The 23,355-nt window shown below is 39.4% G+C and overlaps 1 protein-coding gene across 4 annotated transcripts in view; it reads right to left on the reverse strand.

The window, feature by feature from the left end:
- LOC140211696 (zinc finger protein GLIS3-like) overlaps positions 1–23,355 on the reverse strand; it is a 496,720-nt gene that overhangs the window by 339,380 nt on the left and 133,985 nt on the right. For all 4 annotated transcript variants that reach the window (XM_072281766.1, XM_072281767.1, XM_072281769.1 and 1 more), the window contains exon 3: positions 11,122–11,317. In XM_072281766.1, coding sequence (XP_072137867.1) covers positions 11,122–11,317 — 196 coding nt within the window. The remainder of the gene's footprint in view (positions 1–11,121; positions 11,318–23,355) is intronic.

Genomic DNA, 23,355 nt, shown 5'->3' on the forward strand with positions numbered 1-23,355 from the left:
AGATGTTTTCCCATTACCTTAAGAAGTCATAGTAAGGCTAACTGAAATATCCATATTTGACTGTGTTTAATTACCTAGAACATACCTGTGACTAGTCTTGGAAACTTTTTGGTTGCAAGTAACTGAACTATCAAGTTAGCGTTTTCTTAGAGAGCCATCTCACTCTAATGAACAGGATAAGAACAAAATGAGTATTTGTCCAAACAATTCTATGTATAAATCACTTGAAATGGATTTTTTCCTATGAAATTTAGCCTGGACATTTGTAAGTAATTTTATGCATTTTTAAATGAGTTTTTAGTCTGGGTATTTTGTTATTAGAGCAGATTTGATTTTTGAAGCTAAACAGATTACATTTCAGAACCAAAGTTTTGAATGATCATTTTCTTTTAAATGTAATAAATCTAAGCAGGATTTCAAAATAAAAAAGATCGTTGCTATGAAATTGTTTCTAGATGAGTACTTATATTTAACTGATAATAAAAGTTCTATGCTGTCTCAAAATAATATATCGCACTAGTAACCAATGTAAGCAAGGCAACGTGACAATGACAAAGAGGGACATGGAAAAATAGAATAAAAAAGATTAGGTTAATCACTTACACTATTGCCTGGATTGGCCCAGCTGATTTTAAAAGCGACTACGGACAAAATTCAATATCTTTTAGTGAACAGCTTCAACAGTTCATTGAAAAAATGATAATAATGATACATCATCAGCTAAATTTTATAATGTACTTTATTCTATTCAGATATCCATGAGTCATTGTTATAGGGATGTGGAAGCTGGCATACTCAGAAAATTAGATAGACATAACATCTTTCTAAGAAGATGACCTCCATTCTAGATATCCCAATGCATATTAATGATGCATTGATCATAGTAATAAAGTCACAGAAAGGTACACTACAGAAACAGGCCTTTCAGCCCATCTGGTTCATGCCAAACTATTTAAACTACCTAGTCCCATTGACCTGCACCAGGACTATAGCTCTCCATATCTCTATGATCCATGTACCTATACAAACTTCTCCTAAACGTTGAAATCGAGCTCCTGTGCTGGCAGCTCATTCCACACTCTCATGACCCTCTAAGCGAAGAAGTTTCCCCTCATGTTCCCCTTAAGCTTTTCACCTTTCACCCTTAACCCATAACCTCTAGCTGAAGTTCCATCCAACTTCAGTGGAAAAAGCCTACTTGCATTTACCCTAGTTATACACCTCATTATTTTGTATACCTCTGTCAAATCTTCTCTCAATTTTCTACGTTCCAAGGAATAAAGTCCTAACCTATTCAATCTTTCCTTATAACTGAGGTCCTCCAGTCCTGGCAACATCCTTATAAATGTTCGTTGTACTCTTTCAATCTTATTTACATCTTTCCTGTAGGTAGTTGACCAAAACTGCACACAATACTCTAATTTAGACCTCACCAACATCTTATACAACTTTATCATAACATTGCATCTCCTGTAATTAATGCCAAAGAAGAGAAAATCAGCAGATGCTGGAAATCCATGCAACACACACAAAATGCTGGGGGAACTCAGCAGGTCAGGTAGCATCTATGGAAATGAATAAGCAGTCGATGTTTCAGGCCGAATCCCCTCAGCAGGCTGCTGAATGGCCTCGGCTCCAAATGTTGACTGTTTACTCTTTTCTATAGATATTGCCTGACCTGGTGAGTTCCTCTCGCATTTTGTGTGTGTTTCCTGTACTCAGTACTTTGATTTATGAAGGCCAATGTGGCAAAAGCTTTCTTTACAACCTTATCTACCTGCGCTACCACTGTCAATGAATAATGGACCTGTACTCACAGATTCCTTTGTTCTACTGCACTTCCAATGCCATATGGTTCACTGTGTAAGACCTGCCCTGGTTGGTCCTACTGAAGTGCAACACCTCATACTTTTCTGCGTTAAATTCCATCTGCCATTTTTCAGCCCTCTTTTCCAGCTAGTCTAGATGATGCTGCAAGCTCTGATAGGCTTCCTCACTGTTCATTACATCCCTAGTCTTGCTGTCATCTGCAAATTTGCTGATGTGGTTAACCACATTATCATCCAGATCATAGATATAGAAGACAAACAACAATGGACCCAGCACAGATCCCTGTGGCACTCCACTAGGCACAGGCCTCCAGTCAGAGAGACAACCATCTACTACTACTCTCTGGCTTCTCCCACAGAGCCAACGTCGAATCCACTTTACTACCTCATCTTGAATGCCAAGTGACTGAACCTCCTTGACCAACGTCCCATGCAGGACCTTGGCAAATGCCTTAATAAAGTCAATGTAGGAGACATCCACAGCCTTGCCTTCATCAACTTTCCTGGTAACTTCCTCAAAAAACTCCATAAAATTGGTTAGACATGACCTACCATGCACAAGATCATGCTGACTGTCCCAAATCAGCCCATGTCTATCCAAATACTCACATATCCAGTCCCTTAGAATATCATCTAATAACTTTCCCACTAGTGATGTCAGGCTCACCAGCCTATAACTTCCTGTTGTTATTTTTAGACCCTTTGTTAAGCAGTGGAACAACATTGGCTACTCTCCAGTCCTCCACTACCTCACCTGTTACTAAATGATTTAAATATCTCTGCTAGGGCCCCTGCAGTTTATGTATTTGCTTCTCACAGGATCCAAGAGAACATCTTGTCAGGCCCTGGGGAATTATCCAGCCTAATTTTCCTCGGAACAGCAAACATCTCCTCCTTTGTAATCTGTATAGGGTCCATGACCTCGCTGCTGCATTGCCTCTGTGTCCATCTCCTGAGTAAATACATTTAAGATCTCCACCACCTCCTTCAGTTCCACGCATAGATTACAATTCTGATCTTCCAGAGAACCAATTTTCTACCTTGCAATCCTTTTGTTCTTAACATACCTGCAGAATCCTTAGGATTCTCCTTCATCTGGTCAACTAGGGCAACTTTATGTCTTTTTTAAGCCTTCCTGATTGCCTTCTTACATGTACTCTTGTTTTTCTTATACTCCATAAGTAACTGATATACAACTCTCTTTTTTCTTAATCAGGGCTTCAATATCTCTTGAAAACCAAGGTTCCCTAAACCTCTCATCTTTTCCTTTAATTTTGACAGGCATATACAAGCTTTGTGCTCTCAAAAGTTTGCTTTTGAAGGCCTCCCACTTACCATGTATACCTTTACCAGAAAACAGCCTGTCCCAATCCACACCTGCCAGATCCTTTCGGATACCACCAAACTCGGTCTTCCTCCTATTTAGAATCTCACCCTGCCAAGCAGTCCTATCTTTTTCCATAATTACTTTGTAAATAATGGCATTATGATCACTAGATGCAAAGTATTCCACAACACAAACTCCTGTCACCTGCCCTATCTCATTCCCTAATAGGAGATCAAGTATTGCACACTCCCTCATTGTGACTTCTATGTACTGGTTATGAAAACTTTCCTGAACACATTTGACAAACTCTTTTCCATTCAGTCCTCTTACTGTATGGGAGTCCCAGCCAATATGTAGAAAATTAATATAATTTACTATAGCAATCTTATGTTTATTGCAACAGTCTGCGATCTCGTTGCAAATTTGTTGCTCAAGATCCTGTGGACTGTTGGGTGGTGTATAATATAGCTTCATTAACGTAGTCATGCATTTTTTATTCCTCAGTTCCACCCATAAAGCCTCACAAGATGAGTTCTCTGGTCTGTCCTGTTTGAGCAGTGCCATGGCATTTTCCCTAAATTGTAACACCACCCCTCCTCCTTTAATCCATCCCTCTCTGCCGTGTCTAAAACAACAGACCCCAGAACACTGAGCAGCCTGTCCTGCCCCTCCTGCAACCGAGTCTCACCAATGGCTACAATTCATAGAATCAATTCCTAAACATTTAAACGGCAGATACTTTAAAATAGATTTTAATTGTTGCCCAAGAACATTATTGAGAGCAGATTTTATTGAGGATTTTTACACATACATCCAGCATGTTATCTATCATCATGCGCCATATTAAATATAATCATCCAGAAGTTCAATTATAGATTCAAGGATTGGATTGTTGAGTTTCATATCTTGATTACCTTTTTCTAATGTTCATAATTTATTTGAAATGATAAGTAGCAGAAGGATGGCACCATGGGAACTACATCACCATGACAATTAAGGTTTCTCATAACTCATTATCTTTGGTTGATTGTCAGTGTTGCTAGTGGCACCTGATTGCTATTATGGGAAAGCTCCAATATGGAGAAGGCAAAGATATATATTTGCTCAATAACCTTCACCTCTGGACTACCACATTATATTCTTCAAATTGCTTCTTTGGAGAAGAATTGGTCCATGAATATCCCTCTGAAGAGTTGGTATGTTAGTTCCCCGTCCTTCCCAAAGGACCTGAATTCCTGAGTGATATATCTCCCTATATGCATCACTCTCTAAACTTTTCTCTATGGTTCTTAAAGTTGTCAGATGGGACTACCAATGCACAGATGTGGTGCAAGCTTATATCTTTGTCTCTGATGTTTAATATGGTTATGTCATGTTGATTAGGGCAATAGTAATAGGGGACTCAATAGTTAGCGGGTCATATTAAATATTAAATTATTAAATAAATAAAAAACATAAACAATGTTTCTACAGTTATGTTAGTGGCAAAAGGAAAGTGAAGGATAAAATTGGTCCCTTGGAGAATCAGAGTGGACGGCTATGTGCGGAGCCAAAAGAGATGGGGGAGATTTTGAACAATTTCTTTTCTTCGGTATTCACTAAGAAGAAGGATATTGAATTGTGTAAGGCAAAGGAAACAAGTAGGGTAGTTATGGAAAGTATGACAAAAAGCTAGGTCCAGTCCTATCCTTCCCCATAATTACACTGAAACTAATTGTATTGTGATCACTGGACCCGAAGTGCTCCCCAACAAATACCCCCTATTTAATAAATATTTAATAATAGATATTTAATATGTCATGTGGTTCCATTGTTTAAAAAAGCTTCTAAGAGTAAACCTGGCAATTATCGGCCTGTGAGTTTGATGTCAGTGGTGGGTAAGTTGATGGAAAGTATTCTTAGAGATGGTATATATAAGTTTCTGGATAGACAGGGTCAGATTAGGAACAATCAACATGGATTTGCGCATGGAAGGTCATGTTTGACAAATCTTATTGAATTTTTTGATGAGGTTACTAAGAAAGTTGACAAGGGTAAAGCGGTGGATGTTGTCTATATGGACTTCAGTATGGAAGGTTAGTTAGGAAGGTTCAATCGTTAGGCATTAATATGGAAGTGGTAAAATGGATTCAGCAGTGGCTGGATGGGAGACGCCAGAGAGTAGTGGTGGATAACTGTGCGTCAGATTTGAGGACGGTGTGTAGCGGTGCCTCAAGGATCTGTACTGGGTCCAATGTTGTTTGTAATATATGTTAATGATCTGGATGATGGGGTGGTAAATTGGATTAGTAAGTATGCAAATGATACTAAGATAGGTGGTGTTGTGGATGATAAGGTAGGTTTTCAAAACATGCAGAGAGATTTAGGACAGTTAGAAAAGTGGGCTGAAAGATGGCAGATAGAGTTTAATGCTGAAAAATGTGAGGTGCTACATTTTTGGTAGTACTAATCAAAATAGGACATACATGGTAAATGGTAGGGCATTAAAGAATGCTTTAGAACAGAAGGATCTAGGAATAATGGTGCATAGTTCCCTGAAGATTGAATCTCATGTGGATAGGGTGGTGAAGAAAGCTTGTGGTTTGCTGGCCTTTATTAATCAGAGCATTGAGTATAGGAGTTGGGATGTAATGTTGAATTTGTATAAGGCATTGGTAAGGCCAAATTTGGAGTATTGTATACAGTTCTGGTCACCGAATTATAGAAAAGATGTCAATAAAATTGAGAGAGTACAGAGGAGGTTTACTAAAATGTTGCCTGGGTTTCATCTCCTAAGTTACAGAGAAAAGTTGAACAAGTTAGGTCTTTATTCTTTGCAGCATAGAAGGTTGAGGGGAGACTTGATAGAGGTGTTTAAAATTATGAGGGGGATTGATAGAGTTGATGTGGTTAGACTTTTTCCATTGAGAGTGAGGAAGATTCAAACAAGAGGGCATGGGTTGAGAGTTAGAGGACAAAAGTTTAGGGGTAACATGAAGGGGAACTTCTTTACTCAGAGAGTGATAGCTGTGTGGAACGAGCTTCCAGCAGAAGTGGTTGAGGTAGGTTCTATGTTGTTGTTTAAAGTTAAATTGGATAGATATATGGACAGGAAAGGTATGGAGGGTTATGGGCTGAGTGCAGGTCGGTGGGAATAGGATAGGGTAAGAGTTCGGCACGGAGTAGAAGGGCCGACATGGCCTGTTTCCGTGCTGTAATTGTTATATGGTTATATGATGGTTCCATTGCTGGAACCAGGACAAATGTTATTTGTCTAAAATGAGAAGACTACATCACTTATCACAATGATGAGAGAGGCACATTCAAACCTCTATTATATGGCAGAAGAAATTGTATAAAGAGGTAGGGCAATAAAAAGTGAAAATACAGATTAAATACCAGCACTTGAGCATTCTTAATTATTTTTTCATGAACTGATGACTATCATGGTGTCAGCAAATTGCATTCTCACCATAAGCATCTCACCATCCAATTAGCAGAGCCCGTGGGCATAATAAGGTACTCTCCTGTCTGTCACTATAATATGTAATTCTGTGGGACTTTCTCTTGCAAGGGAAAGGTGTGTTAGTGAATGTATTGCAATCTATCAGTATGAATACACCAGGGCTGAACAGCTGTAAGTTTTTAGAGATCTGAGATGTATGAGTGAGTACCAGAGCAGTGGTTGCTTTGTAAGCACTTTGGTACAGTTCTTGGCTGATGGGATTGATTATTATTTTGCTTGCCTTTATCAAACATGCAAGGCCTTTAACTTTCTGTGGCATTGAAACTTCAGGTATTTATCTCTCTGACCATCTCCTCTACTTTGACCTTGGCAGCTTCTAACTCTAAGAGAACAAGACTCTCTCTACACTTTAGCCAGTTATTAGTAAAACAGGTGCTTACACGTGTTTTTTTTTCTTTTCACTGGGTGTTCTCCAAGCTGTGCAATGACTTGTGCAGTAGTTGATATTAACAATCACCTCCCTTTCAAGGAGTTGCCAGAATGGCATTAATTAGGGCATGGAATAAAGCACCTTAATTCCAGCACATGCATGGAGCTCCTGAACTAAGTTTTCCTTAATGTACAATGATGGGAGGTTTTTCAGTACTGGGTCCACTAGGTGCTCAAACACTTTCATAAAATTACAACGTTGGGATACCCCCCAAAGGCACCATCTTAACATATATTTTGAAGCATGGCTGAATTTCGCAGTCAATACTTTTAAAGCAATACACAGAAAAAAAGCTTCTGCTTTGTATGTTCAAGCTTTGAAGTTAGGATAAAGTGTAGAAGTTTATACATGGTATATGTGCAGTTAAACCACAGGCATTCCGAGTACATTCCTGATCCAGGCAAAGAATAATATTCACAAATGACACAAGGTGGTATGTCCACAATTTGTACTTCAGCATGTTTGAGTACAACTAAATCTCCTTGCCTTAGAAATTACTGAAATTCCTGCATGAATTAAGTCAGTGAACAATTAATAATAGGAATTGCAAGTGTTATAAAGGCAGCTAAAACAAAATCTTTGTTTTATTCTGAGTACTTTCAAGGTAAATAAATTTTCACTTTAATTTTTACTCATGAAATAATTATTTGCTTCTGTTAATGGATAATCACAACAAAGGAAGGGAAAGGGTGAGGGTGAAAAAAACAATTAAACTTTGAAGTGTGTCCTCAGGGTAACTTCATGACCAACCTGTGAACTTGTATAAACTACAGGAGAGTCTCAGCTTAAAAGAACAACGAGAACATTTTAATACAATTTTGTTTTATTTTTGGCTTTAAAATACAAATTGATATTGTCCAAAATAAAAATATCATCAGAATTGCTGAGCTATAATTGATTGTCAGATAATATTATTGACATTATTGTTAAACAGTCTGAATTATAATTTCAGGTCTGGATCTCCTTGGAATGAAGTGGATTGCTGACTCTAGGTTGAAAATGAGGTAGAAAAGCTAAGGTAATTGAGCATTAACTCTCTTCCCAAGAAACTTGGTGACACATAGAGATGCCGATCACCTGATGTTGCACCTTCTGAACATGTATTTCTAATAGGCTCGTGATTTACTCACATTACACAGTTGTACAATATGAGATTAGTTGGTTCAGCAATGGCACATAGCACTCAATTCACTTATCTTTTATTTTTGATAGATTCAATTAACCAAAAGGTCCAACATAGGAAAAATGGATCAGGATATGGAACTCTGTTCCCCAATGTTGTTTTGTTTTACTGGTGAAAAACCAGTCCATTATTTTAAATGTAATTTGCTATAATTCAAATATTTAAGTTTACTGACAAAATAGTGCAGCTATTTTTTAATCATTTAAATTGCAAAGCAAAATTTTTGCAGCATAGGAAATATCAGGATATTCTTTAACTACTTTATTGGAATAAATTGGCAGTGCAGTACACATAATCCTTGTGTACTTTTGAGAACAGTGACTTAGTTTTTTGGTAACTTTATTTTTGTCACTTGTCGAAGTGAACAACACTCAGAAAAAAAGCTATGGACAAAAATGCAGAAAGTTAAAGCACTGCCTAAATATAGTACTGCCTAAAACAACTGCCAGAAATTTATAGTTTAACCAAGGAACCGATTAAGTGCAATATATATATAAAATGAAGTTTCATGACCATTTTGTATCAGGCTCTATTTGGAATGCATACTTTTGTACATTATGCTTCAGGAGGCAGGAGCTCGATGTCTGCGAGCCAGTCTTCATTAGAGGAGGTAGAGATGGTCAATAGTTTTAAATTCTTTCCACCACAAAGAAGGCACAACAGCGCCTCTCAAACACAAGACACTCTGATAATTACAGAGCTCACAGGGTGAAATTTCACAGTCCATAACTGATGAAGGTAATTTTCACACATGTATGTGGTTTATAATGAAGCATTGGACACTCTAGTCTGTTCCTGTTGCAATGGAACAGGGCGAACCCAAATGCAGGACACAGACACGGAGGCAGAGTAATCTAAAGTGTTAATTAACGATTACAGGGAAGATCGGGGAGCGAGGATTAGGCAGAGGAAAGCCGACGAATAAGTGGGGCTTGACCGGCGATCGAACCCGGATGGCAACAGTGGGAATACGGCGTTTAACCGCCGAGCCAAAGGAGAGTGTAGGTGGTTGGCGGAAAGAGGCAGAGCAGAAATGCAGACCATTGTGCGAGCGTGACTTGAGGAGAACAGTAGGCAGAAGGATGAACGGGAAGACAGGCGGCATGCAATGCTCCTATTAACACGGAGAGACAGAGTTAACACAGGCAAACAGCGCAGAAACAGAACTTGGAATGCACAATTCCTAGCAGTTGGGAGACAGAATTAACACAGGCTAACAGCATGGAAGCAGAATTTAGGATACGCAATTCTAAGCAGCTGAGAGACAGGGTTAACACAGGCAAAAAGCGCAGAAGCAGAACTTAGAATACACAATTCTAAGCGGTTGAGAGACAGAGTTAACACAAGCAAACAGCGCGGGTGAATGGAGGAGCAGGAGGCAGGAACCACTTTTCTCAACACAGGGCATTGCTGGAGCTGAACAGCAAACAGGAGACAGGTGGCAGGCAACACTAGTCTTGACATGGAGCATTACATGGAAAGGCAAATGGGAGACAATACTTTTCTTGACACAGGGCATTGCTGGAGCTGAACGGCAAACAGGAAGGACAGGCGGCAGGCAAAACTTATCTTGACATGAAGCGTAGAAAGGCAAACAGCAGACAATACTTCTCTTGACACGGAGAGACAGAGTTACACAGGTAAACCTTGGTACTGAAGTAAAACTTAGAATACCTATCTTGACACGGAGAGACAGAGCTTCATAGGTAAACCCCAGTACTAAAGTAAACTTAGAGTACTTATCTGGACACGAAGAGACAGAGTTACTCAGGTAAACCTCGGTACTGAAGTAAAGCCTAGAATGCTTATCTTGACATGGAGAGATAGAGCTTCACAGGTAAACCTCAGTACTGAAGTAAACTTAGAATACTTACCTTGACATGGAGAGACAGAATTTCACAGGTATACCTCCGTACTGAAGTATAACTTAGAATACACCATTCCAAGCGGATGGCAACGTGAATTACCTCACTGGCTGAAGCAATGGTCTGGCAACGAGTGGATGCAAAGCTGGGGTTTTTATACAGCAGGTTTAGAAGAGAATCAGGTGCTGCAATCAAGGAGCCCAGGAGAACACGGGGAAAAGAGAATTAGGATAACAAGAGGAATTAAGGTTCGGGACCGTGACAGTTCCAGCTGAATTCAGGTGATGGGCTGAGTTATGTTGTACTTGCCCCTTCTGAAGATTAAGCAATGTACCAAAAGATTCTTTAGGTATTCCTAAAATGTCCTGAAGATTTGAATCATGGGATAAGAATAAGAAGTCACAAAGTTCCTGAACTGAATAGAAATCTGCATCTGTAGGAACTTGAGCTTTGCTGAATCCAACATTGGGTTTGCTCCAGATTCCATAATCAAATAATGTCTTGAAGATTAAGTAGGTACAGATATCTGACAATGGAATTTAGATGCAATACTAAGGTCATGCGCCTTTTCAAATTCAAGTATATTCCAACAGCAACCATTTTCAAGGGTGAACAGTTATAGAAGAGTGAACTGATGAAAGATGACTATGTTATAAGACCAATTTATAAATTTAGGAAGGGCTATAGACATTCACAGCACTTGAAAAAAACCTGAATAAAATATGTGCAACTTGTTAAATTTGTGCCCAACAAATCATATATGCAGGCAAAAATGGACTGATTTACTACATGAGTACATAAGTAAAATGCAGCATTTCTTACTTAATTCAGTTAGGTGAATCAATCCATTTTTTTTAGCATATGCATTGAAAGTTAAACATTTTTAAAACTTGATATCTTACATTATCAGATTCAGGATTTCAATTGGAACGAAATGGTTAATTAATTCAATTAATTTAAAATTCCAAGAAGATTACAAGACCTTGTATCTGTAGCAGAAATGTTTAGGTTGGGGTTCATCTGACGACATATTGCCTGATTAAGGTGGTTGCCAGGGACGATTGCTTGGCTTTGTAGAAGCCCTGTTCGCTGGACTGTCATGGGACTGCTTGTAACCACTAGATTGTTGCTGGTGCCTTTCCCAATTGCTTTGCATTGTGGTCCAAACCCAGGATTCCCTGCAGTATAGACAAAATAAATGTTAGGATTATGCAGCAATTTCAACTAAAATTTCAAATTATGTCAAAACGGTAATTTCACCAAAGGTTAGTCAACTGATTTAAGGTTCCTCAACTCGTTTCACCATATCGCAAAAACAAGAGTGAGAATTTTGTAACACAGACCATGTTTAACTGGGATCCTGCGTAGAATAGGGATTGCACAAAAATACTGAATGGAACTTGGTGCAAGGAGCAATGCAGCACAATCACGTGTGGGTCAGCACAACTGGATAATAAAACTGAAAAGCTTTGAAGCTGGCTGAATCAAGAACTTTGAATAATATTGAAGAGCCCATTATTCATACTGCAAGACAACCCTTGCTGTACTGTTTCCCTTGAAAATGGCAACAAAACTATGCAACATACACAAAAAATGCTGGTGAATGCAGCAAGTCAGGCAGCATCCATAGGAAGAGGTACATTTTGGGCCGGGACCCTTCGTCAGGACTAACTGAAGGAAGAGTTAGTAAGAGATTTGAAAGTGGGAGGGGGAGGGGAGATCCAAAATGATAGGAGAAGACAGGAGGGGAAGGGTGGATCTAAGAGTTGGAGAAGGGAAAGGATCATGGGACAGGAAGCCTGCGGAGAAAGAGAAGGGTGGAGGGGAGCCCGGAGGGTAGAGAACAGGCAAAGAGTTATAGTGAGAGGGACAGAGGGAGAAAAAAGAGAGAGAAAAAGGGGGGGGGGGAAATAAAAAATATATAAAATAAATAAACTATGCACATTATTTCAAGTGCAAGTTCAGCAGGCAGATTCCCCCAGAAATCGCACTAGGGAATTGAAGCAGAGTTGCGTTCCCCTCCAGGAATTTGTGAATAGTCACCAAAACCTCAACTACTTCAGGACTTCAGCCTTCAAATGGAAATACCAAACCTGACATTACTTATGTGGACAACTAGGAATAGTTTGACACATAACTGACTGAGTTTCTCAGGAATTTTCTTCATTCCGAATTTTATTTTGGCAACTTTTTCTTCTTCCCCATCATGATGGTGAAATGTGACTGCTTGGAGTAGGTTTATAAATAAATGTAAAATTTAAAGAATTAAGGAACCAATTCAGAGATCATTAATTTTGCTACAATCTGAATATGTCAGCTAAGCCTCTTCCAATCCTTCCATTTCATTTAGTATTTTCAAGTAATCATTATAAACCTCATAAAAGAAAAACTGAATTTCTGGTTTTAGCTCAAACTAAACGGGTTGGCAGTTTGATTGATTTTTAAAGGAGAGGAATGCATGGTGAGATCCATTGGTATAAAACTTCTCAGTTAAAGTTAAACTATTGGTTAACATGTTATTTCCATTACTATATTGCAAAAGAGCACAAATTTGTTTAGAATGGGAGAGTTTGTTTTGGCTAGAAAAGCTGCTTTGTACATTGAACATGAGTAAGGATTGCCTGTTGGAAGAATGAATTGTAAGACCACAATTGCAATGGTAGACGCAAGAAGGAGAGAGCAGATGGAACACTTCTATCAGTCCAATGTAAAGTCGGATTATTTCAATGAGATCTTGAGTGGGACTTTGACCCATTCTCCAAAAGCTCCCAAAAAGGTCTTCAGATCAAGTGCCCTGAAAAATGTAATAAGCCCATAACCTATTTATTTCCAGCGGTTGAGAGAGGTGAGGACAAGTGAGTTGGTTATTTTAACATTACAATGAGACAATGCACCTTATAATTAACCATGTTTAAATGTAATCTGTCCTGTCACGTTTCTAGTCTCAAGCAACATGTTAACTAAAGAAAAATGAAAACTGCTGGATTTTCTCTTTCCATTTGACACTTAGCTTCACTTTACTTGCTTCATTCCTTATTATGACACTTCTCCACAATCCCACATTAATCTTTCCAACAACCATTCTGAACTTCATGCAGTCCCATGTCCTTAGTAGTGATTCCTAGTTATTGATTTTTCTATGATGTCACTGAGTCACCTGAGCCCTTCCTCCCTTCACATTGAACATGAGTAAGGATTGCCTATTTTAAATGACCTGTACAAATGATGTCTAATGAGTCTTTCAAGTCAAATTGGTTGGAGCTAGGAAACTGAGACACAAAAAGAAGACCCTTCGTAAGGGTCCTGACGAAGGGTCTCGGCCTGAAACGTCGACTGTACCTCTTCCTAGAGATGCTGCCTGGCCTGCTGCGTTCACCAGTAACTTTGATGTGTGTTGCACAAAAAGAAGACCAGCCTTAAATCTGATATAATCTGAGAAAAAAATCACCTAATAAATGATATTTTTTCATGTTACATGAATTTTATTGAAACCTGATGAAGGAAGAATTTGCAATTAATAGGTATAACGATTCAGTTTCTCTCTGCCATGATATAATCATAAATAATATTCAGTGATATGCATCAAAGTGCAACTAAAGGCATTTGTAAAATATAATTCAGCAGAGAATTGCTAAGATATAAAGCAAAAATATTCCAACAAGGCTGAGCAAAATATAAAAACATACCAAATTACGATAAATCCATAAGACATAGCAACCGAATGAGACTATTTATTCCATTGAGTATGCTCTGCCATTCCATCATGGGTGATTTATTTTCCCTCTCAACCCCATTCTCCTGCCCTCTCCTGTAACATCTGATGCCCTTCCTGATCAAGAACATATCAACCTCTACTTTAAAGATACAAAAAGACATGCCCTCCACAGCCATTTGTGAAATGAATTGCACAGATGTACCATCCTCTGGCTAAAGAAATTCCTCCACGTCTCTGTTCTAAAGGGACGTCCTTCTGTTCTGAAGAGGTGCCCTCTGGTCCTAGACTCTCCCACTATTGGAAACGTTTTTTCTATGTCCACTCTACCTTGACCATTCAATATTCAGTAGATTTCAATGTGATCCCATCTCACTTTTCTAAACTCCAGCAAGCACAGGCCCAAAGCCATCAAATGCTCCCTATGTGTTAATCTTTCATTCCCTAGATCATTCTCCTAAGCCATGATTTGGACCCTCTCCAATGCAAGCACATCCTTTCCTAGATATGGAGCCCAAACTACCTGTCAGGAAGACACTAACCAGTTCATCCAGTTTTCTTTACAAAATGATATACTGAACTTCATGAGTAAATACTTCTTATCTCACTCCTCCATTGTCCCATTCAGTGTTACTGTCATGTAATCTCAAATAAATGGAATCTATGGTAACAGATCTCACAAAGTATTAATAACAATACAACTTGCTTTTACTAGTTATAATTGCTTGGCAACTATAATAAGACTAACCTATGTACTGGTAAAGCTGACTTTGTTTCTAGAGTATGATAGTAAACTAGATTGATTTGTAAGTACAATTAATTGGGACACATCAGGGCCAGTACATTTTGCCCCAATTAGCTGAAGTTTCATGGAAATAGTTAAAAGGTATAAAAAAGACAAACTTCTGTTTAACTGAGTAACAACTTCTGCTATTAAATGAAATACAAAACTATTTAGAACACTACCGATACCACTATAGTACCATAAAACTGTGTATTAGTTCCTTTTTATTATTGACGGAGGAATTCATCCAGTATACACTGTTGTGTTCTTTCGATTGACTGTAAATGAACAAAATCAGTGCATGCACCTAGTGCACATAATCGACTGCCTTCATAGAATGCCTTTGACAATTGCATCTTCCAAATCTTCATTTTCATTGTAACATTTGATACCTTCAAATCTTTGTAATGCCTAACTTGTTGGAGTAGTGAAGTCATTTCAGTTGTTTCTGCTATCTCCAGGCTTGAATGTTTGAAACTGTAGTGAGCAAAACAGTTCTGTATTGTCCTCCTGCTTATTTCTTACCTACTATCGGTGACAATAATCACTGTTTTTTGGACACAAACACACGCAATTGGCACTATTTTAAAACTGTTCGCTCTAAACATAGTGTAGTGTCTAATGGCCACACAGATACAAACTACTGATGGTAGTTAGAATCTGTTTGGCAACAGTCTCCTCTCTCAATTCTGCAGCAGAGTGTCCCAAATAAACAAAGGCTATCTCAGCTATTTTCTCAATTAGTTTTTGTACTTGAGAAGTTGTCCCAAATAAGTGGCTGACCCAGTTAATGAAAATCCATTGTATTTATTGGGGCCCTAGATCTTAATCTACTGAGTTTCATAAATGCAGTCTTGAATAAAATATCCTCTAAAGGATATCAGTGTGGGCACCTGGCCAAGTGGTTAAAGGCATTCGACTAGCGACCTGAAGGTCCTGAGTTCGAGCCCCAGCCGAGGCATCATGTTGTGCCCTTGAGCAAGGCACTTAACCACACAGTGCTCCGCGATGACACTGGTGCCAAGCTGTATCAGCCCTTGCCCTTCCCTTGGACAACACCGGTGTCCTGGAGAGGGGAGACTTGCAGAATGGGCAACTGCTGGTCCTCCATACAACCTTGCCCAGGCCTGTGCCCTGGAGAGTGAAGACTTTCCAGGCACAAATCCATGGTCTCACAAGACTAACGGATGCCTTTTAAAGGATATCAATATAATAATTAAAATATATTTAATGATTATTTTTGCCTTGGCATATAAGGAGGTGAGGCCCTCACGGTATGACAGTTATCATTTAAGCAGCTCTTTTGATATTTATATGGCTGGTTAAATTGAGTTTCCAGCCAATGGTGACCTCCCAAGATATTGAAGACTAGGGTCTGAGTGATGGTAATACTATTGAATGACAAGGTTAGATGCTAGAGTTTCTCTTGCTGGAGAAGGTAATTGTTGGGCACTATTATGGCATGAATGTTAGTTGTTAATTATCAGCCCAAGACTGAATGTTGTTTCACACTATTGCATGCAGACATGGTCTGCTTCAAATGCTGAGGATTGATGAATGTAATTGACCTTTGGCAATAGTTAAGGTACATCCCAGTGACCAAGAGGATTGTGACCATCCTTATAATGGAAGGGTGGTCACTGTTCTTGAAAATATCAACTCTGAGGCTGGAATGATTGAATTCCAACTTCACAGCCATCTTCATCTGTAGGATAGAGGGCTGACTCCAACTATTGCAGTAGTTCCCCATTAATGCCCATTGAATTCAGGTATACCAAAGTGCTTTGACACCACACTCATTCATATGTTGCTTTCATCTAAGGTGGTTATTCCCTCATTTTATATACTTACTTTTTTCTTGTAATTTATTCAATAGATGTGAATATTGCTGGCAATGCTGATGTTTATTGTTCTTTTTATTAATAGCCTCTGAATGGAGTGTCTAGAGCTGAATACAGGCCAGACTGTGCAAGGAAGGCATATGAAATGAACAACATATGTACTTATTGAAATGCTGTGGTTGTGTTCCAACTTTACCGTGATGAGCATTTTATTTCCAGATTTCTTCTTCCTGCCCATTATGCCGCTCGCGTTTAGGGCAACAATGGAGGTCCTCCATCTCTGGAGGTGTTCAGGGCTTCCTTCATCATGTCAATAGCTTCCTCTTGGTTTTCACTCTTGTCAGTCATGCAAGACCCAGGTGGAGACTTCAGGATATCCTTACGCTCACATGTAGAAAGATCCTTCATTGCTGTTTCCGTAGCAATTTTTTTTACCAGTCAGGGTTGTTAGTCCTGAGCTGAACCCCCAAACCTGGAGGACTGGTGGACCACGCTTAGTTTGGCCTCTACCCTTTGACCTGTATGGCATGGGTAACCAAGAGCCAAAACATTAAGGCCTGACTCCAGCCAACTTAGCTCTCTGGGTCATTGAGGCAATCAAGCCTCCAAACCCAACGATAAGGTTGTGGTCCTCCGAGAGGATTTTCAGATTTATATTTATTTAATTACCGGAACTTAAATTTTTCAGCTGTAATTTTATAAGTTAAACTCCTTTCACTGGATCAGTTGTCCAGAACTCTTGTCTTTTTTGGTTCAGGGCACTAAATCTGTTATGGTCTCAGTGGTACATATTTGGAAGAAACCAGAAAGTCACTTTGATCAGGAAGCATAAGTCAAACAGTACGCATAGTACAAACCCTTCAGCCCACAATGTTGTGCTGACCCTTTAACCTAGCTCTCCCTTTTTCTTTCACCAATGTGCCCGTCTAAGTGTACCTTAAATGTCCCTAATGTATCCTCCTCTACCACCACCCCGGTAATGCATTCCATGCACCTATGCCTCTCAGTGTAAAAAACTTACCTCTGACATCCTCACTATACTTTCCTCCCAACACTTTAAAGTTAAGGCTCTTGTATTAGCCATTTCTGCCCTGGGAAATATTCTCTGGAAATATCCATTCAATCGATGCCTCTAATCGTCTTGCACATCTCTATCAAGTCACCTCTCATCCTTCTTTGTTCCAAAAACTAAAGCCTTACTTCGCTCAGCCTATCCTCATAGAAATACTTTCTAATCCAGGCAACATTCTGCTAAATCTCCTCTGCATCCTCTAAAGTTTCCACATTCTTCCTTTCATGAGGTGATCGGAATTGAACACAATATTCTAAATATGGTCTAAACGGAGTTTTACAGAGCTGCAACTTTACCTCGTGGCTCCTGGACTCAATCTCCGACTAACAAAAGCCAACACACCATACACTATCTTAACCCCCTTTTAACAAATGCTACAGCTTTGAGGGAACTATTGACATGAATCCCAAGATCCCCCTGTTTCTCCAGATTGGCAAAAATCTTGTCATTAAACCTTGTACTCCGCCTTCAAGTTCAACCTTGCAAAGTGAATCATTTCACACTTTTCCAGATTGAACTCCACCTGCCACTTCTCAACTTAGGTTTACAAAGTTCAAAGCAAATTTAGTATCAATGTAAATGTATGTCACCATATACAATCTGAGATTTGTTTTCTTTTGGGCATTCACAGTAAGTATACGAAACACAACAGCATCATGAAAAACCGCACCTTAATAGGATGGACAACGACCGATAAGCAAAGTCAACAAACTGCAAATACAAAACGATAAAAAAACGTGATAGCAATAAATAGGTGAGCAATAAATATCAAGAAAATGAGTTGTAGAGTCATTGACAGTGGGGCAAGTGAAGTTGAATGAAATTATCCTCCCTGGTTCAAGAGCCCAATTGTTGAGGGGTAATAACTGTTCCTGAACCTGGTGGTGTAGGTCCTGAGGCTCCTGTACCTCCTTCCTGAAGGCAGTAGTGGGGAAAGAGCATGATATGGGTTGTGGGGTCCTTGATGATGGATGCTGTTGTCCTGCGACAGTGCCCTGTGTAGATGTGCTCAGTGGTGTGGAGGACTTTACCAGTGATGGACTGGGCTGTATCCACTACTTTTTGTCGGCTTTTCCATTCAAGGGCATTGGTGCTTCCATACCAGGCCATGATGCAACCAATCAATATACTCTCCACTGCAAATCTATAGAAATCTATCAAAGTTTTAGATGACATTCCAAATCTTCACAAACTTCTGAGTAGTAGAGGTTCTGTCATGCTTTCTTTGTGATGGTCCTTATGTGCAGGACCCAGGACAAATCATCTGAAAAAGTAACACCGAGGAATTTGAAGTTGCTGATCCTCTTCACCTCTGATCCTCTGATGAAGACTGGCTCATGAACCTCTGGCTTCCTCCTCCTGAAGTCAATAAACTGCTCCTTGATCTGCTGACATTGAGTGAGAAGCAGCTGTTGTGATACCAGTTGGGCAGATTTTCAATTCCATTGAACTGATTCATCACTTTGATTCGGCTAATGACTCTAGTGCTGTCAGCAAACTTAAATATGTCATTGGAGCTGTGCTTGGCCTCACAGTCATAGAAGTAAAGTGAATAGAGCAGGGGGCTAAGTACACAACCTTGTGGTGCAGCTGTGCTGATGGAGATTGTGGAGGAGATGCTGTTGCCAATCCCAACTGACTGGGTTCTGCAAGTGAAGAAATCAAGGATCCATTTGCTCAAGGAAGTATTGAGGCCTAGGTCTTATTGAAACTTATTGATTAGTTGTTATTGAATGCCGAGCTGTAATCAATGAAGAGCATCCTAATATATGCATCTTCGCTGTTCAGATGTTCCAGGGTTGAGTGAAGAGCCGATGAAATGACATCTGCTGTTGATCTGTTGTACCAGTAGGCAAACTGGAGCAGACCTAAGGTGCTTCTCAGGCAGGATTTGAAATGTTTCATCACCAACCTCTCAAAGCACTCCATCACAGTGGATGTTAGTGCTTCAGGATGACAATTACTCAGGCAGGTAACCACATTCTTCTCAGGCACTGCTATAATTGTAGCCTCCTTGAAGCAGATGGGTACCTAACTGCCAAATCGTGAGGTTAAAAATCTCAGCGAGCACTCCAGCCGGATCAGCACAGGTTTTTAGTATTGGGCAAAGTACCCCACCTGGGCCGGATGCTTTCTGTGGGTTCACCCTCCTGAAGGATGCTCTCATGTCAGTCTCAGAGACTGAAATCACAGGGTCATTGGGGGGCTGCAGGAGGTCATGAAGGTGCTCCATGTTTTGATGGTTAAAACGAGCTTAAAAAGCATTGAGTTGATCTTGAAGTGAAACTTTGTTGTCAACTACGTTGGTTTGTTTCACTTTGTAGGAGGCGATAGAATCTTGCCTGCTTAACATTGGCTTTTGGCCATGTGTAAACTGTGGTCAGGATTATGGAGGAGAACTCTGTCGGTAAGTAGAATGGCTGATACTTAATCATTAGATATTCCAAATCAAGGGAACAAGACCAAGACTGCTTCAGCTGAGCACCACAAAGAGTTTATCATGAAACACCGACCCCTACCTTTTGCCTTCTCTGAATCAGCGGTCCTGGTTCATCCTGTTTATTGAACAGCCCTCAGGTCTTACCGACACATCCAGTGTGTCTGAGGTCAGCCAAGTCTCTGTGGAACACATATGTAGCAATTCCTCATTTCTATCTGATGCAGCAATCTTGCCCTGAAGTTCTCAATGTTGTTCTCCAGTAATTGTGTATTTGCTAGCAAGATACTGGGTAGAGAAAGTTCCATGCCCCAGTGTTTTCAATCTAGATTAGAGTCCTCCCCTCCTCCTTCTCTTTTGACCATGGCAATGTACCTTCATCCACTTAAAGTTTCCACACCTGCATGCTAGAGACTTAAGTCCACCAAGTTCTTCAAAAGATTGTGAAATTACTAGTTTGATAAGATGGTTCAAAAGTACATTACTTAAATGGAAATTACAGGCTTCCGATTGCAATAAGAGTTCAGAAGAAGTAATTTAGAGGTTTTGTAAGCTGCCCACAATATGTCACCATGTTTCACCAATGCCAGCTTGCACGTTTCAAAGTCCCATTATGATGTATGACAACTTCCTACACTATCCACAACACCACCGACCTTCACGTCATCTGCAAACTTAATAACACACCATTCCATTTCTTCAGCCATGTCATTTATAAAAATTACAACAAGCAAGATCCCAGAAAAGAGCCCTCCAGAACCTCACTGGTACTGATGTCCAGACAGAATATGCCCTATCTACTACCACCCTTTGCCTTTCATGGGCCAGCCAAATCTGAATAAATGCAAACAAGTTTCCTGGACCCCATGTCTCCTGACATTCTGACCATGGGAATCCTTGTCAAATACCTTACTAAAATCCATATACACCACAGCCACTGCTCAGCCTTCATCGGTTTGTTTCGTCATTTCCACAGAGAACTACATCAGGCTCCTGAGGCATAATCTGCCCTCACAAAGCCATGTTAGCTCTCCCTAATCAGACTATGCTTCTACAAGTGTTCTAAATCTTGTCTCTAGGAATCCTCTTCAATAGTTTGCCCACCATTGATATAAGATTCACTGGTCTATAACTGCCAGGGTTTCCCTATTATCTTTCTTGAACAAAGCAATAACATTTGCACAAAGGAATAACACTTTCCAAAAAATTTATTTGTGTATCAGAGAACAGAACATGAATAACCAGTGACTCAAAAGCTAATTAATGCAAATGTAGGAAATCTGAAATAAAAGAAAAAATGTTATAGATACTAGCAGGTCAAACATTACCCAAGGAGAGATAGAGTTAATGTTTCAGAGCAGTGACCAGATGAAAACAAATTTATTCTCATAAAAGAAAATTTTAGGAATATGGCAGGCCAATCAACTCTCTAAACTTGCTCTGTCAATCAATTCAACACTTGCTTATCCTGACCTGTCTGTTTATACCTATTTTTTTCTCATCACTTATTACATAATAAAAAAAAACTATCAATCTTGATGTAAACTTAACCATTGTCCCAACACCAACTGCTGTTTGTGGAAGTGTTCCAATTTGATGCAACTCTCTACAACTGAAGTGTTTGGTCCTGGAAATCTTGAATAATTTCTATTTCATCATCTTAGTAAGTGAACTGTTGTTGCCCAGCATATCCTGTGGGACTTCGCTCGTGACATCCTGCCAATATGATTGCTTGCCTATTGTCCTTACTCTCTATTTCCTGACGCTTTGCCAATTTCCTAGCCAGTGTGATAAATTTCCTCCAGTTCCCTGAGCTTCAGTTTGAGCCAATGGTCTCTTGATATTGACTTTATCAAATGCCTCCTGGCAATCCAAACATAAGAATTAATAGACAGCCTTTTGTCCGCAGCTAAATAACTTAAAAATATTCAATCAGATTTATCAGGCATAACCTACTCCTTACAATTCTGTCCTGGCTATCTTTAATCAACTCATAATTTTTAAGGCATTCCCTAACTCTGGCTTTAGTTTAATTATATTTTATATTTCCATGTCTTATTTTGTAACTTGAGGCCATTCAACACATCTATAGAAGTCTATGCTAGCTCTCAGAATATTCCCATCAGTTCCTTTCTCCCATTAATTTCCCTGTAACCAATTCTTTCTTACATGTCCCACAACTCCTCCAAGTTCTCCTGGTAGCCCTTCCACTAGTGGAAATTTACTGAAGCTAATTAACTCACTAACATGTCTTTGGTATGCGGGAGAAAACTGAAGCCACTGGAGGAAATCTGCACCGAAATGGGGAAAATATGCAAATCCGAGATCAATGATATTATCACAGGCAAATCTAGATGCCTATGTCACCCAGTAATAATTTTTGTAATTTAATATAAAAATATTAAATTAAGTTTCAGAATAATTGAGAATGTTTCTAAGAATGAAAATAATGGGCTGGATCTTGCAGAATAATATTAGTATTTCTTCACACGAGTGCCTGAATATTTGTGTTGCCTGCATCAATATGAAGTCAGAGACACCACTAATGGCTTTTCACTGGCAATTTGCCAATTATCAAAGTTTTTTCAGGTATTTTATGTGCAAGATTGGTTCCAGCTATTTTCCTTGATGTGACATAATTAAGGATCACGGTGGCTTGGGAATCCAAACCAACAATAAAAGGTCCACAAAACTTTATATGTGGCATGCAAGCCGGGAGTCAGTGTAGGTGGCTCCAATGCAAAGGTATAAACATTTGAGTCCTTCCTGCACCCACTGTCGAACAGGTATTTTGCCCATATAATATCTTATTCTCAGCCAATTACCACATAATGCTGAAGTGGTTTTGCAAAGTGCGTCAGATAGTTCACTGTGTGAAATTATGGGCCTCATTGATGGTGAAATAAGCAATGGACAGAGGCAGTCTAACATGCATAATCCAAAGAGGTTGCAGCCCAGATGGAAAAAGAGCATTTTTATTTCTGCTCTTCCTTCTGCCCATTGTGCAGCTGCAAAATTGGCCTCACTGTTCTGATAATTCCAGGCGTCTTTAATTTATCAAATTTAACAATTACTGTGTAAATGAAGATAAAGCTTTTTAATCACATAAGTGTCTCATAGCAAGTGTTTCAGGCTCCTTACTTACTTGCTTCTTCTCTGGCTTATCTGATTATCATTAGAACCATATTTTTTTGTAAGGATGCATTAAACCTCTGTGGCATCACTGTAATATTATTGCTTTCAATGTGACTTGTGTGCATTTTTTTAACTTTAAAGCAAATTTGAATTTTTTTTTGTAACACAAGAGAATGCAGATGCTGGAAATCAGGAGCAGCAAGCATAAAGCTGGAGGAACACAGAAGGTTAGGCA

The sequence above is a fragment of the Mobula birostris genome, chromosome 17 (assembly GCF_030028105.1).
Source record: "Mobula birostris isolate sMobBir1 chromosome 17, sMobBir1.hap1, whole genome shotgun sequence".
Taxonomy (NCBI): Eukaryota; Metazoa; Chordata; class Chondrichthyes; order Myliobatiformes; family Myliobatidae; genus Mobula; species Mobula birostris.